This window comes from Bubalus bubalis, chromosome 2 (assembly GCF_019923935.1).
Source record: "Bubalus bubalis isolate 160015118507 breed Murrah chromosome 2, NDDB_SH_1, whole genome shotgun sequence".
Taxonomy (NCBI): domain Eukaryota; kingdom Metazoa; phylum Chordata; class Mammalia; order Artiodactyla; family Bovidae; genus Bubalus; species Bubalus bubalis.
In genome coordinates this window covers 8135253-8152073 of record NC_059158.1, presented here as the reverse complement: position 1 = coordinate 8152073, position 16821 = coordinate 8135253, and the positions used below count along the sequence as shown (strand labels likewise).

At 44.8% G+C, this 16821-nt stretch overlaps 1 protein-coding gene across 5 annotated transcripts in view; it reads right to left on the bottom strand.

Annotated features, from left to right (window-relative positions):
* Positions 1-472: 472 nt before the first annotated feature.
* Positions 473-16821, bottom strand: part of HIVEP1 (HIVEP zinc finger 1) — a 129771-nt gene continuing 113422 nt past the window's right edge. For all 5 annotated transcript variants that reach the window (XM_006057773.4, XM_025265750.3, XM_025265739.3 and 2 more), the window contains 2 exons: positions 3738-4231; positions 473-2159 (listed from right to left, as the gene is read on the bottom strand). In XM_006057773.4, the coding sequence (XP_006057835.4) occupies positions 1053-2159; positions 3738-4231 (1601 nt within the window). In that variant the 3' untranslated portion in view covers positions 473-1052. The remainder of the gene's footprint in view (positions 2160-3737; positions 4232-16821) is intronic.

Here is a 16821-nt window from a genome sequence, read left to right as displayed (position 1 = left end):
TGTGAAGCCCAGACCTCCCATGGTTTGGTCCAGGTCGGAGGTCTCCGGCTGTAAGGAGCAGGGCCCAGGGGACACAGAGGCCGGTGCTCACGCAAACCTGGGCTGAGGCCTCTGGAGCTCATGGGCTTCGCCCAAGCCAAGCTCTCAGGATTGACTTGTAACATTATACATTTCTCAGAAGCTGTCATACCCACCTTTACGAACTTTGCCCTTTTCTGTCCTTATGCTAAATACACTTACCTGTAGTGTTCTTAAGTACTGAATCTTCTCAAAATAGCTACAAAATTATTCCTCATAAGTTGGAAAAACTGGTCTCTTGGCTATTTCCCTCGGCAGTAACTATAAAGCCCTGATTTCTCAAAAATACAGGGGGTGGGGGTGAGCGTGGCAGGAATGTTAACCTCAGGCTCTCTTTCGAAAGCAGGTTGCTGGTCACTACATGACATAAAGAAACCACCACCAAAGCAACGGCAAAGTCAGTGAACAACTTTACTGAAACATTTCATAACACGGAAAATCTGTCTGAAGTGTAAAGTTACTGTCTTACACAAGGAGGACAGACCCATTTTCAAAGACTAATATGAATACAATAAATATGGAGTTTACATACTAATTTATACACAGAAACTCTGCCCCACAGCCATAAAAATTTAATATTTAACAGTGCAACATATAATTTAATCATTGGATTTATTTGACAGGTTTTTCTTGCTAAACACAAATAACTACCTGGCTTTCATGTACATATATAATATATACTTTTGTATATAGATATTCAACAATCTGTACAGTTTCTAAACATAAAACTCCTAAAAGGCACAATTGTCTATACAACATGTACAAAAATGGCTGGAGCTGACACAAAACAACAATTATTGGTCAAAAGTTCATGATTGCACAAAGATTAGTCATGAGTTTATGTCAGAAAAATGTGCTTTAAGGAAAGGAGGGTTTTCAAAGAAACCTGTAAGTGTTTATATAAAAAAACCAAAAAAACAAAAAACAACCAAAAAAACCCCCAAACCAAACCACCCCCCCTGAATAAACAGCCCCTAGGTGGCGATCACAAGCCTGTCCTCATCCTCGTCGCTACTCACGTCGCTGAACTGGGTGACCGGCCTCCGGTGCGGGGGCCGGGGTCCCTCCGGGTCCAGGGGGAGCCTCGGCCGGCCCGGCGGGGGCGCCGAGGCTGGTTTGCAGGGCGCGCCAGGGGTGTCGTGCCGGGGCTTCAGGTGATTCGCCAAGGCCCCCTTCCCCGTGTCCCTGGGACTGGAGCTGTCCCGCCTTGCCTGGTCTCTGGCCGGGGCAGGCGGATCTAGACCCTTCTGTGCACTTTCCCGCTGGACTCCGGGTGAGCCCTGCGGGGATGGGGTCCTGCCGCAGGGATGCGCCCCGGCAGAAGGCTGCGTGGGCGGCGCCTCCCGAGGAGCCCTGTTTGGGGGAGCGGGCATCTCAGGGGCGCCCTGGGCATCCACGGGGACCTGGCTCACCGAGGGGATGAGCGTGGGCAGGGCGATGTTTACGATCTGGAGGCCCGGGATGGGCGCGGGGGGTGCGGGGCTGCTCTGGGAGGCGGGGTTGGCGGCCACCACCTGCAGCCCCACGGCGTTGAGGGCCAGCCCCGGCGGGCGCACCGGTGGGCCGAGGCTGGCGCTGGCCAGGCCCACGATGTTGACGGTCTCCATGCTCAGGGCCGGCAGGGGCTGCAGCGTCGGCACACGGATCTGGCCGATGGGGATACAGGGCACCACGCTGCTCAGTTCGGCCACGCCCGCGGGGCTGGCGGCGCCTGGCACGTCTGCGCTTAAGTCCCCCGGGGTGCCCAGTGGTCTGTGGATGACGTTGACAGCCGGGATAGTGAGCTGCACTGGCCCGGCCTGGATGGGGACGAAGGTGGAATAGGTGAGGCCGGCGGGGACCACCTGGATCCCCCCGACCGGAACCATGTTATAGGGTGTCCTCGACTGCTGCTGGGAATGCAGAGGCAGGTGGCTGAACAGGTGCGTCTGCGGAGAAGGCAGGCCTGTGGGTGGAGGCAAGGCGGCTTGCGGCTTCTGCTCTTGAGGCCCGGGCAGAGGCGAGGTGGACGGAGGAGCCCCTCCCGGCTGAGGGCTGCGCTCAGACGCCGGGGGACGAGGAAGGCTCAGGCATGGTGGGCCCTGAAAGACAAGACGGAATCATCTCTTCATGCCTCAGCTTCCTTATTAGTCACTGAGCAAAAGTTTTAGCTCTTGTAAAAAGTGTCTTCTGTCCTAAGGTAAAAGTGTATAACAACGATTTCATAAAAATAAGCTTGCTAAATGTTGGTATGTTGATTTTAAAAGCAAAATTCCTATTACACCCTTGAAGCTCTTTATTTTCTAGAATAAATAACCACCACAGATTCTGTATAGTACTTAATTTTCACACGGATTTCCTGGATATCATGTCATTTATACCAAAATTAACCCTGAGAGGCGGCCAGAATTATCTTCTTCTTCCACTGCTATCATTATTGCTGGCACCTCTAGCTCCACCCTAGTTTAGAGATTAGGAATTACTGAGAAATTCTGAGATCTTAGTTGGCCATGAGTATCGACTCGGGGAGGAGGGGGGGTGGTGGAGTTAACTGGAGGACTACTCATTTATGAAATAAAGAGCTTCCATTAACAAAGAGGTCTGCAGTTTTCATTTGTTCATTTATTCTAAGTGGATGAAATGTCTACTGAAAACCGGACCTCCAGACACCGGTAGGTGTGTGAGAGACTTAGGGGCAGAAGCTTAGAGCACAAGTGACTAATAGGAAAGGAACGAAACAGTAGGAGGAGTAAATCCTGCCAATTTTCCCACCCAGGATTATCATCTAAATATTCACTTTTTCTTGATATGTCATTACAGAACTCCATTAATGTATATACTAATTTAAATCTTAATGCTACTTAAATATGAATGTAATTTAATTAAATAATATTAACGTAGGATAGGCTCTAGTAATTCAAGCTTTCATAGTCTTCCGAGTTTTCTCTAGTGTTACCCAGCAAACCAAAATCTACCACATTTAGAAATAAATGCTATGGTGATCCTCAGTTCATCCCAGAGGTAAAAGAACTGTCCATGAGAGAAAACAGATTTCTCAGGAGCCTGCCAGGGTGTGTAAAAGCAGGACATTATCCACTGCTCGCTGGAGGGTGACTTTCCTGAGTCTGGTTCTGAGCTAGTTCTTGGGCAGGAAGCTTTCCTAAGTGGTGACAGCAATTTGATGATTCAAGCAAAGTGAACTTCTTAATACTTTTTTTTTTTCTTTTGGGTGGGAGGGGTGGGGGTGTCAAACTGGTAGCTGCCTTGTCAATAAGGGTAACATACAAACCCTTTGGATAATTAGTGCAAATCCATCATATCAATGCCAGTGGAAGATCATCTCAGAGGACGCCATGGAAAACGAAGGTCTCAAGACTCATATTCTCCATTGACACACAAATATTTTTTATTCCAAGATATTTATAAAAAACCAAATAGTAGTAAAGAGCATACTGCAGAGATCTACTTGGTTCTTTTATAGATTTATAATACAATAGATGAACTTTGACTAAGATACATAACACGAATCCAAAGGGCATAAATGTCCTTTAGCCTTAAATCAAAAGAAAATAAAGTTAAAAAAAAAAAACAAAAAAACAAAAAACTGATCTAGCTACAAATGAGCAATTTCAGTACGTTAACTCCTGAAGTCAAAAGGAAAACGGTTACGGATCCATTACCTGCGTTAAAGCCACAGCCTTTCTTGCCGCAGAGCCGCTCAGCATCTCCTCGGGGTCGGGGTAGTCCACAGACATCTGGTGACACGGGGACTTGGGCGCTCCCTCGGGTGGGCGGGCGGCTGCCTCCGCATTACCTGCTGCCCGCGGCCCGGCGCTGCCAGGGGACCCCGGGCTCCCGCCGCGGTCGGACTGCAGCGCGCTCAGCACCGTCATCTTGGTGGGCAGTGCCCTTGGCAGCACGTCCATCGTGTCCGCGGGCCCCCCGGGAGAACCCTCGGGGGCGCTGGCGTCCTCGTCCGCACCCGTGGGGTCCCGAGGGCCGCCCCTGGCGGGCAGGTGCTGCGGGCTGGCGGCGGCGGAGGGCGCGGCCGACAGCACCGACTCGGCCTGGCTGTCCTCGTCCTCCTCCTCGTTCTCGATGTCGTCGTCCTCGGCGCCGTCGGATTCCTCCGGGTCGTATCCAGACCTCTCGAAACTGAACCTCTGTTTCTCGTCTGAGAAAAAACAACCGAGAGGGGATGTTATAGATGCTTATGCAAGTTTAACGGATGGCATCTTCTTTTTTTATAAGCTTGACAATACTGCGAGGAATATTCAAGGCCAGGACGCTGCCCACACAGAGCCCCCAGTTTAGTCGGGGAGGATGACACGGGGAGGAAGGCAGTCAGGACAGGGGGCATTGGAGGGATGCGCCTGTGGAGGAGGGGAGTGACCAGGAGGGCTTCCTGGAGGACGCGGAAGGTGGACAAACCTCGCCAGAGCAGACGGGCAGAGGGTGATACATAGTGCAGACCAGAAACCGAAGCCTCAAATTTTATACCTCCAAAAGAAGCCTGAACTCTACAGAGAAAGTGAACCGAGAGTTCACTGCAACTCATTCTCTGGGCTCTTCTTCTCTACTTGTTTATACCGCCCTTTTGTTGAACAAATTAAAATGAAACCAAAATACTGGTGGCATTTCGTATTTGCAAAAAATAATTTTCCATGATATTCGCATAGCATTTTAGGCATGTTTCTGCTGTTCTCTGAGTAGTAATATTCTGTAATTTTTTTTTTTCCATGATGACTCAACCCATTTCTCATAGGAAATGGAATATTAGTTAAAAGTCATTAATATCAGCCATATAATGACATGTGAGACTATGTTTAACAAGGAATAGTCAAGATAGTCCAGGGAATAGTTTTAAAATTCTCATAAGTGCACGTGAGACTGGATTTAAAACCTTGTCTATTCAAAACTTGCAAAATCAGAGGCACTTTCCCTTAGAAAGCTAATAGAGTTTTAACAGTTCAACGGAAGAGCAATGTAAAATCTCCACCCCATTCACTGTCACTGAGCTATATGACATTCAGCTTTGCTGCAATACAGTCTGCATTTACATGTATGTTTTGAAGAGAAAAAATGTGAACAGAGAAATAACTAACAGGTATCTTTCCTGGGTTTCCCAAATGGTCTGTGTATTAATTTACTTTATTACTCTTTCTATATTACAAAGATAAGTTCTTAGAGAAGAATCTTGAAGTATCAACACCAACACATTTATGGATGATTATTTCTAGGAGATAGAACAGATTAGAACTTTTTAAAAAAATCTCAAGCACATGTTACTTTTGTGCTTAAAACATACATGTAGGCTTCTACTATGTGATTTCATGCCTTCTGTTTTATGGGTTCTACTATCTTGTTATAAAATAATAGATAAAGTAGCACCGATCTACTGAATTCCACCAGGTGCCCGCACTGGATGTGGGTCGGGCACGGTCTGGGTAGGTGCTCTGCCCCCTTCCTCAAGATCCCTCTATGATACCCTGTGATGTTGAAATTCTAAAATTAGACCATCATCCCTCATATGTTTTGAATTTGCCACATGAATGCCAAATCAGTTATATTTTTAGAGATTTTAATAAGAGAAAAAAATTCTTTCATAAGAGAAAGTAGAAAACAAAACAGAAGAAACTGAATGACTGAGGCGAGGGAAGAGATGACTGGAGAGGGAAGCCGATTTCATCAGAGGCCAGTCCTGCTGCAAAGCCCGACTACGGTGAGACTTGCTCAAAAGCTACTACTGTTTTCTTTTCTTTTTTTTTTTTTTTAAGAACAGGCCTAACTTTAAATTTACAACTCTCCCCAAATCCATCGTAAGGCTGGAGTCCCATCAAACAGCCCAAGCTCCAAGGAGCCTCTATATAAGAGAAGGGAGACGAGCTTGAGTCATCCGGGGCAGACGCGGCAGGACACGCACGGTCAGAGGCTGGCTCAACGGTGGACAGACTGGTCAGGGCCGAGTGCAGGCGGGAGGGGCTGGGTGGACCCTCTGAGGCTACATCTTCCTTCAGGTTGTAGATGATGATCACCGTTCAACCCCACAGAAAAGCGGACTAAGCATCCACAGTAGTTGGGATCCAGGGGAGAGAAGCAGCATTTAGGAGGTGCGGGGCCCTGCATCCCCTCCCTTCTCTCCATAGGGAACAAACACTTTGCCCTGTGAAGAGGAGCGCTGAAGCATCACTGCCCTGGGACACTGGGGAGAATTTACTGTGGTGAGGAAATGGAGTGAGTAAGAGGAAAAACACAACTCTGCTCCCTAAGGAGGTTCAGGGTTGCTGGCTGAGCCCACCACAACTGCTGAGCTGGGGCAGGAGAACAAGAGGGCAAGAGCCCAGGGACCCGAGGACAGGGTGCCCACAGAAGGCTGGGGCAGGCCCAGAACAGAGTGCCACCCCATCCTCCTCTTCACCCCCTAATGCCAGGCTAAGGTGCCTCAAGTGAGAGCTGACAGCAAAATACTGCAGGAAGAGCATCAGGAGAAGAACAGAATGTGTTCAGCACCCTCTCTGATGCAGAGCGCAAAGGGAAGACCTAAAACGGGAATGGAACAAGCATTTCTCTTACGATCCAACCCGCACCCCAAACAAGAAATGCCTCTTTAGGAATCTGAACCCTTTCGTGCTCTGATGGTAGTAATCTTAACAGCAACAGAGCTCTCCAACCCAGTCCAGCTCCTGACCGGAAACAGCAAGGCTTCAACTCTCACCTGAAGGGACTTGCCAGGCATAAACGCTATTTACATTGGTCTCTATTGTCTTACGCAAGATGTCTAGCTCTCAACAAAAATTACAAGGCATCCAAAAAGGCAAGAAAAAATAGAAGAGGAAAAGCAATCAGAACCAGTCAGATATGATACAGATGTTAGAGCTTTCAGAGAATTTAAAATAGTTGATCAATATAGTATTTTAAAAGCTCTGATGAGAATGGTGAGCAACGTATAATACCAAGTGGGAATTTCAGCTGTGAGAAGAAACTATGGGGGAGAAAAACGAAATGTTACCAATGAAAAACAAAGTAATAATCATAGGAAAACAAAACAGAATTCTATGCCCATTGAAAGGAATTTTAAAAAAACAAAAACTCACATATGACACTAAAAGCACAATTAATTTAAAAAATGGATAAACCAGGCTTCATCAATATTAAGAAAACTTTGCTCTGAGACAGACACTGTAAAAGAGAATAAGATAAGCCACAGACTGGAAGAAAACGTCTGAAAATCACATTTCTGACAAAGGAATTATATTCAGAATATATTGAAAACTACCCAAATTCAACAATAAGAAAGCAAACAACCCACTTTAAAAAATGGGCAAAATCCTTGAAGACGCTTCACCAAAGACAACTGGAAAGCAAATAGCACACAGATGCATGCTCGTCATCAATCATTAGGGAAATGCAAATTGAACCCACCATGAAATGCCACTATACGCCTGTTAGAATAAATGGTCTAGACACTTTGAAAAACCAAATAGTAGTAAATGAGTTTGACAGTTTCTGCCAAAGCTAAATATACACCAAGCTAATGACCCAGCTATTCTACTTCTAGTATCAAACCCTGCAGAAATGGAAACTTCATTCACATAAAAACCTGTATATGAATGTTTTATAGCAACTTTATTTATGACTGCCAAATACTGGAAGAAACTCAGATATCATTCAAGTAGTCAGTGGACAAGAAGCTATGGCACATTTAGACAGTAGAATACTACTCAGCAATATAAAGGAATGGACTCCCACGAAAACATGGATAAATCTCACGTGCATTTTACTAAGTGAAAGAAGCCAGACTCCAAAAGCTACTTATTCTGATTCCTTTCATATGAGACTCAGGAAAACAGAGAAATACAGGGAGGAAAAGAGATCAGTAGTTGCTAGGGTCTCTTATGGGGGTGCGGGAGGAGCAGTTATCTGCACATAAATGGCACAGGGGACTTGCAGGGTGATAGGACTATTCTACATGGAATTGTGGGGTGGATATACAATCCTAAGGGAAATCAACCCTGAACACTCACTGGAAGGACTGATGCTGAAGCTGAAGCTCCAATACTTTGGCCACCTGATTCGAAGAGCTGACTCACTTGGAAAAGACCCTGATGCTGGGAAAGATTGAAGGTGGGAGGAAAAGGGGATGACAGAGGATGAGATAGTTGGATGGTATTACCGATTCAATGGATGTGAGTTTGAGCAAACTCTGGGAGATAGTGAAGGACAGGCAAGTCTGGTGTGCTGCAGTCCATGGGTTGCAAAGAGCTGGACATGCCTAGTACTTGAACAACAACATATACAATTCTACACATTTGTCAAAAACCATAGAACTGTACACCATAAAGTGAATTTTATGGTATGTAAATAAAAGCATAATTAACCAGGATGTGGGAAAAATTCAAGATGAAATGCAAGCTGAGACTGATGACTTGAGCACAAACAAACCCCACAACCACGACCCAGGCAACCCTGGCAGAAGGGGTTCTGACCAGATAATATGAAAAAGTGAAAGTGAAAGTCACTCAGTTGTGTCCAACTCTTTGAGACCCCATGGACTGTAGCCTGCCAGGCTCCTCTGTCCAAGGAATTCTTCAGGCCAGAATACTGGAGTGGGTTGCCATTCTCTTCTCCAGGGGATCTTCCCAACCCTGGGATCGAACCCAGGTCTCCCACATTGTAGGCAGATTCTTTACCAGCTGAGCCACAAGGGAAGCCCAAGAATACTGGAGTAGGCAGACTATCCCTCCTCCAGGGGATCTTCCGGACTCAGGAATCAAAGTGAGATCTCCTGCATTGCAGGTGGATTCTTTACCAGCTGAGCTATGAAGAAGATAATATGGCAAAAGACAAAAAGAGCTGCCCAAAGACACTGTGCTGTGATTATAAATCTGTTTCACAGGTGGGTCAGCATTTCTGGAACTATTTTATTGGTATACTGCTGCTGCTAAGTTGCTTCAGTCGTGTCTGACTCTGTGCGACCCCATAGACGGCAGCCCACTAGGCTCCTCTGTCCCTGGGACTCTCCAGGCAAGAATATTGGAGTGGGTTGCCATTTCCTTCTCCAATGCATGAAAGTGAAAAGTGAAAGTGAAGTCACGAGTGGAACAGATAGGTGAACATACTGTAGATGAGAACCAGGTTTCTCACTGTAGGAGAAAGAAAAAAAGGAAATGGAACAGGCTAGATAGAATAAAACTGTGGGGCTGGACTGGAACTAGAATTATCAGTATGGACTCATGCTCTCATTTGTGTGTGTGTGTGTGTGTGTGTTTATGTGTGTACCCAGAAGTAAATACAGATGTGTGTACGTATGATTTAGTATACATACGGATATTTCCCAGCTCTATCCAACAAGAGGGGTTAGAAGCAGTGACAGGTTAGCAGCCAGAAACGCATCACCTAGTGGTTAGATCTTGGTTCCTAAATACCATTCGCCAATAAAGGGAACCAGGGGTCCCTGGAGAAACGGTCAATTCCAGGGCTGGAACATCCTGAGGTGTCAAAGAGTAAAGAATAGCTTAAAGAAAAATAATAATAATAAAAAAAGCAGCAGCATATTGAAAGGGCATAGGAACAGACCTCAAAGAGCTCTCAATGGCCACTGAGAACTTGAGCTACACAATAAATAACAGCACTGGACCTGTAACCCAAAGAACGAAGTACACAGCCTTAAGTCCATATGGAAGTCAATGAATGAATGGATGGATGAACAAATGGAGAAATGGTAACTTTTCGGTGCAGAAAAACTCTGATTAATGAATTAGAATACCACAGTAATACCACAGGCAAGGTCCATCAATGCATAAACAGAATATCTACATAGTTTTAAGGTATCTCCACCCATATTTAATATGCATAAAGGGAACAAGAGTTAAGTTTACAGTAGGGAGTCCTGGCAGACATCACCTTGGCCAAGGAATGGAGGCTCACGTGACCCATGAAACGCAGTGACATAAGGTACCTGATATGATGCCCCAAGAAAGTCACAGTCACCCTATGGCGCCTCCCCAAGAAAGCATAACCTCAATCCAGCACGAGCATGTATCAGAAAACCTCAGGTTGAGAAAATTCTATGGAGTAACTGACAAGAACTCTTTATCAATGTCGAGGTCATGAGAGACAGGGAAGGCTTGGGGAGCCATGACTGCCGGATGCGATGTGGGCTCCTGAAGGACAGCCTGGGACGGGAAAGGCCATCAGAGGGAAAACCAGCAAGTCCTGCTCTCCAGCTGGCAGTCCTGAGCTGGGGTTGGGTTCTTAGTATCGACGAGTGTCATATGGTCATGTAAGATGCTCGGATAGGGGAGGCCGGATAAAGAGTATACGCTCTACTAGCTTTTCAACTTTTCTATGAGACCAAAATAATCTTAAAAAAAACGAACAAAAAAAATGACATCAATCTATTTGCCAACGCTCCAGGATCTTCATTTTACTCTATTGACACCAAGATCCTGTCTCATTCAGAAAAGTGTACACAACCCCCATCTCCCTGTTGTCCTTATTATGCTCATTCAGATTTCTCTTTCTGACATGCATTTTTTTTCTCTCCTCCTATTGTTTCATAGGAAACTATTAACTGAGATAAATTCCAACATGTCTCTTGTTTAATTTAAAAGCTCAGGAAATTTCTCCAAAATACACCCTAACGCCCCTGTCCCCGCCCCACCCCCCCAACATACACACACTCTTAAATCTTGTACCCATATTGCAGTTCTCTCTACTCTGGTTCTAGTCAGCGAGACTCCAGGAGAACCCGCGTAGACTCTACACACCAAGCACTGCTATCTGATCACAGATAAAACAAAAACTAATTAAGGACATGATTTTTTTTCTCAATGATTTAAAAAAATTTAAAAAGCACTGAATTATTTTACAGGGTGGAGCCCACAGCTCAGAAGTGTCAGAACCAAGATTCAAACCCAGGCTGATGTGGCTCCTGAGTCTGTGCTAAATACTCCACGTTCCAATGTCGTATTATAAAAACCCAACCAGAGAATGATCTGCAAGAAGGTCATCAATGAATTATAGTCAATAACCTAGCTTCTAAATATGCATGAGGGAGTTGAATGTTTACACAGACATTAAAAGCTTCAAGTAATTATTTTATTACAAAGAGTAGAACGTGTAAAATACAAGCCCGAAGGAGAAAGCAAACTGATAACCTTTGAAATATCACAACAAATATGCTGTATTTTATAGTGAATATGGAAGTTTAAGAATCAGTTATACTATAAATCTTTAAAATTTTTAATTGTACATATAGATATTAAATTTCAGCGTATGCAATTTACATGAAAGAGTATATAAAGAAAACCATATGCGTTTTAATGGGGAAGGAGGTAAAACTACTTGGCTCCATTTTAATCTGTCTTTGCCCAGATGACACACTTCAGGATCAAGGTTCGCAGTATTAGGGGTGGGAAAACGCTGGTGTCTCTAGACTTAGCCTTCTCCCTGGACACAGCCATGTGCCTGCAGCCCACAGAGAACTTCAGAAGAGCTGGGGTTCCTTACTGAAGTTTTCTGTCCCAAGATAAGGACTGAATAGTGTTTATCTCCCTGTGTGCACTGGGTCATGAAGCTTCTGAAGGGGGAAGACCGCTGTCAAAGTTTGGAAACTTGAAAGTGAGTTTCGGGTCATTCCATACTTGTTAAACAGGGTGGATACTCCAGAGTGGCAGAAAGAAGATACAACAGATACCTTAAAGAAGCCTGAGACAAAGGCATCCTTTTAAATACCCTGAGCGCCAAAACAAAGCCCAGACCTCTGCCCCCTGCATTTGTGCTTTAAAAAAAAAAAGCCCTTTCATATTACTGTGCTGTAAATATAGCCTCCAGAGAAGACCATTCCTATCCACTCAGAGCCTGTGCTGATAGAAGACCGGGAAAGTGACCTGCCCACGACCACAAGTCAGCAAGGTCAAGGACACAGATGTGCTAACTACCCCGGAAGCTACCGTTTCTGACTTTGTGACACTGTGCATTTTGCTACAGGCTGTTGCTGAGCTCAGTAACTACGATGGCACATGACACTGACTTCCTAGTATATATCAGGGCCTGCCAAGCCCCACGTGGCTCCCCCTTTTCTTTTACACAAAGTTTTATGGGAACACAGCCAGGCTCATTGTTGACATACTGTCTATGGCAACTTTTGTGCACACTCACTGAGTTTCATCATCATGACAGAGACTGTGTGGCCCATAAAGCCTAAAATATTTATTATCAGGTCTTTTACAGAAGCAGCTTGCCAATATTTTACTGGACTGTCATGTTTAAACCTGACAGCCACTTGTGGCAGACCAGACACCAAACTCATCTCACGCAAGGAAGTCAAATGACTTAAATACAGCGGGAAGCCAGAATTTAAGGGCCACATCATTATTCCAATAAGATGCACTCTGACACCTCTTCCTTCCTTGGTATGTACAATGTCGTAGTAGTGTTAGTTCCTGTCATGTCTGACTCTGTGACTCCATGGGCTGTGGCCTGCCAGGCTCCCCTGTCCATGGAATTCTGCAGGCAAGAAAACTGGAGTGGGTAGCCATTCCCTTCTCCAGGGGATCTTCTTGACCCCAGGGTTCGAACCCTGGTCTCCTGTATTGCAGGCAGACTCTTTACCATCGAGCTACAGGGAGTGTTCAGTTCAGTTCAGTGCAGTCGCTCAATCGTGTCTGACTCTTTGCGACCCCATGAATGGCAGCACGCCAGGCCTCCCTGTCCATCTCCAACTCCTGGAGTTCACTCAAACTCACGTCCATCAAGTCAATGATGCCATCCAGCCATCTCATCCTCTGTCGTCCCCTTCTCCTCCTGCCCCCAATCCCTCCCAGCATCAGTCTTTTCCAATGTGTCAGCTCTTCGCATGAGGTGGCCAAAGTACTGGAGTTTCAGCTTCAGCATCATTCCTTCCAAAGAAATCCCAGGGCTGATCTCCTTCAGAATGGACTGGTTGGATCTCCTTGCAGTCCAAGGGACTCTCAAGAGTCTTCTCCAACACCACAGTTCAAAAGCATCAATTCTTTGGTGCTCAGCTTTCTTCACAGTCCAACTCTCACATCCATACATGACTACTGGAAAAACCACAGCCTTGACTAGATGGACCTTTGTTGGCAAAGTAATGTCTCTGCTTTTGAATATGCTATCTAGCTTGGTCATAACTTTTCTTCTAAGGAGTAAGCGTCTTTTAATTTCCTGGCTGCAATCACCATCTACAGTGATTTTGGAGCCCCCCCAAAATAAAGTCTGACACTGTTTCCACTGTTTGCCCATCTATTTCCCATGAAGTCATGGGACCAGATGCCATGATCTTAGTTTTCTGAATGTTGAGCTTTCAGCCAACTCTTTCACTCTCCTCTTTCACTTTCATCAAGAGGCTTTTTCGTTCCTCTTCACTTTCTGCCATAAGGGTGGTGTCATCTGCATATCTGAGGTTACTGATATTTCTCCCGGCAATCTCGATTCCAGCTTGTGCTTCTTCCAGCCCAGTGTTTCTCATGATGTACTTTGCATATAAGTTAAATAAGCAGGGTGACAATATACAGCCTTGACACACTCCTTTTCCTATTTGGAACTCCAGTGGGGCGAAAGCTGTCGGCCACCCCTCTGCAACTCCCAGGGACCCAAGAACAGAAGTAAAGAAGCCATACTTACTTAATAAGTTCATAGATAAATGGCTTCTAAAAGTTCTATTTAATTTGCCTCCTCCTGGACACACTCTCAACTCATTATAAAGAAAAATTTCCAGTACTCAGTACAATTCTACATATTTGTAATGTGAATTTTATTTTCTGTAAATTTAAATTTATGAGGGAAAAGGAAGGTAAGCAGTGCAGCCATAGTGTTTTTCAAAATTAACTCATCAAACCGTTTCCCTGAAGATGGATGTATTTCCAAATCCCATTTCATTCAGTTAGATGCCCTGCAGGCTTGCCCTCTCATCGCTGCCCAACAGCGACCCCTGCTGGCTGAGTCTGGGGCCTCCCTCAGACTGGCTCCCCTGGGAGGTCAGTGGCAACTCCTCCATCAATGTTCTGTTGTTGCAATTTTTCTTTTTTTTCCTCATAATTTCTCTGAAATCCAAACAAGGGCAACGTGGGGGAAAAGTTTCCCAAAGCATGAGACTACTGCAATAATGGGTTTTTGTTAAACTATGTTTTCATCTTAACTATATAATGGGCTAGAGTTTAACGTTTGCTAACTTTAGGAAGTAAACCAAAAGGCAGTCCTGTCTGTGTTGCTCACTACTGACAGGAGCGCTTCTTTATTTTAACTATAGGCTCCAAGACCTATCATGGTTTCATATTGTGTGTGAAAGTTTTTCTTAAAAGGAGTAAAAATATCTTCTGCAAACATCCTAGTGACAAAAACATATCCTGCAGGTAATTTCGTTCTGAAAGAACTTCATTTGGTTCTTCACTAAATTAATTTTCAGGGTAAATGTGATACAGGGTTTAAGTCCTGTGATCTAACCGCATCTTCTTACACACACCATCCTAAGAACTTCATCACCAACAAGAACAGTGTTTCCACTTGCACTCTGCCACTCTGAATGGTTCTCCCAGCGTGGCAGTGAAGGGCACATATCAGCATTCCAGCACTGAAGCCCAGCAGTCTGTTGACGAAAACATTCTTTGGATCAGGGCATAAAAAGCAAATAGCCAGCGGTGTGATTTTCTGACACAAAAGGTGAATACAAAAGAACTATTTACTAAGATCCCAAGAACACAGGGACAGAATTCCTGAGACTACATAATTTTGCCTGGCAAGATTCCAGGGAGGCGCACAGCTGGCTGGAGGGTAGGACTTTTCATAAGCACCTACTATAATTATAGCTTGAGGTGCTAGGTTTAAACTAAATGGAAACTTGAGGCAGCACATGTCCAATATTTAATGGTTGCCTTAGGTAAGATTACAGTCCCCTCTGCTTAATTCAGAATAAATGCTTCCCAATATCTCTAAATTCAGTCCATTTGAAAAGTGAGAACAAGAATTTATCTGCTGAAGGATAAGATGGGCAGCCATACAGCCCATGTTGCTAAGGGGAGTGAAGAGTCAACAGCTCAGGAGCATTTGGTCCTTCATCACAGCACCTCCACAGGGACCTACAGTAAGTGCTCCATCAACCAGGAAACACACACACTACGCTGGTGCGTGATACGTGGGGTTAAGAGTTGGTAGACAAGAAAACAGGTTTAGGACATTCCATAAGAAAAGAAAAAGGTTGGAGATGATATCAGGAGAAGAAATACTGCAGGTAAGTAGAAATAAATCTGGAGTAAATCTCTGATGAAAACAAACAAGGCAAATATAAAGGAATAATTAAATACGAACATGGAATAAAAAGGCTTGGAATCTTCCCAGGAAAACCAGAAGCTGACCAAGACATTATCAAACGGTTATGATTTTTCAAATAAATATTATGGTGGGATACTCTGTAGCAACACTGGCCTTTAGAGAGCCTTTAATTTTGTTGAATAAGTGAAAGCTCAGAGATGATATTTCTTGATGATTATGTATGCTACAGAAAAGATCAATTAAATGGCCAAGCGCCCCCTGCCCCTCCCCCAATTTTTTCAATAAACCTAAAAACACAATCCTTAGGTTTCTGGTTGCTATGCAGCAAACTCTGGCATTTAGAATCAGGTTCTCCCAAATAACATCCTTGTGGGTTTTTCCCTTTAAAAAGTTTATACCCATTTCCCAGGGTAATGAGATTAATCAAGGCTTAAATATCTGGAGCAAATTCTCACATCTCCTGTTAGCAGTGGCTGTTAAGGCTTACGTGACTTTCATCAAGTGTGCTGAGGCTAACAGTCCTTCCTAAAGTGTTCTAGGACCCCACTTCTGACAGCACTTCCCTGCTGCCCATGTGAAATATGCAGGTGGCTATCAAAACTAGTTAAGACTGTTCATGGTTAAAGGGAAAGAGACAGCAAGCTAATATGTGGAAAGACCCTACATTACACAAGGGCAATTTCACCACTTGTTTTCCGGGAAACAAGGAATACACGGTCAGGCAGGAATCTGGTGATGGCGGCTGAAGTCTCAAAAGGAACAGCGGCCGTGAGCCTGCTCCTGAGAAGGAGGGGTTTCCTGGCGTGATGAGGGACCTGGGATACTCCCATGGGAGGCAAGGAAGCAGCAGGGGAGAGAAGCCAGCACTTGAGACCACTCTGCCCTGAGCAGCTTCTGGACCTGAGCTTCCCACCAGCAGATGTACATTTCAATTAGATTAAAACTGGGAGAGCTGAAAATGCTATTCTCCCTCCTATTTTAAGTCAGCCGCTACTTCTGCTACATTAGTATGGCTGATAGTTTATATTTTTTCTTGGAAAATAAAATTGATCCTGAAATGAAACACTTCATAACGTACACCACTCTTCCTTACAACATCCTTATGGAATTGATTAAGGGTGAGCTTTCAAACACACGCAGAAATGTGAAGGCAGGAACAAATCAAGTCCTCGGCTTTTAGATGGTCTATTCTGCAGGGAAATCTACCCTGTGGTGCTGCTGAGTCAGAGCAGAAATGAACACCAAGAGAAATAAAGCTCCCTGATTTACTAAATGAACAGCAAGACTTCTGAGTGAGTCATTATACATTTATACAAACAAAACTGGATGCATGAGGGCAAAGTTACTAACGATCCACCCAAACCTGTAAACTCCACCTGGTGGAGGAGGAGGGATGCTGACACCTTCAGGTACTCTGTGTGTAAAAACACCCTTCCAGAAAAAGATTTTTGCTCTATGGTATTATTACTGTGG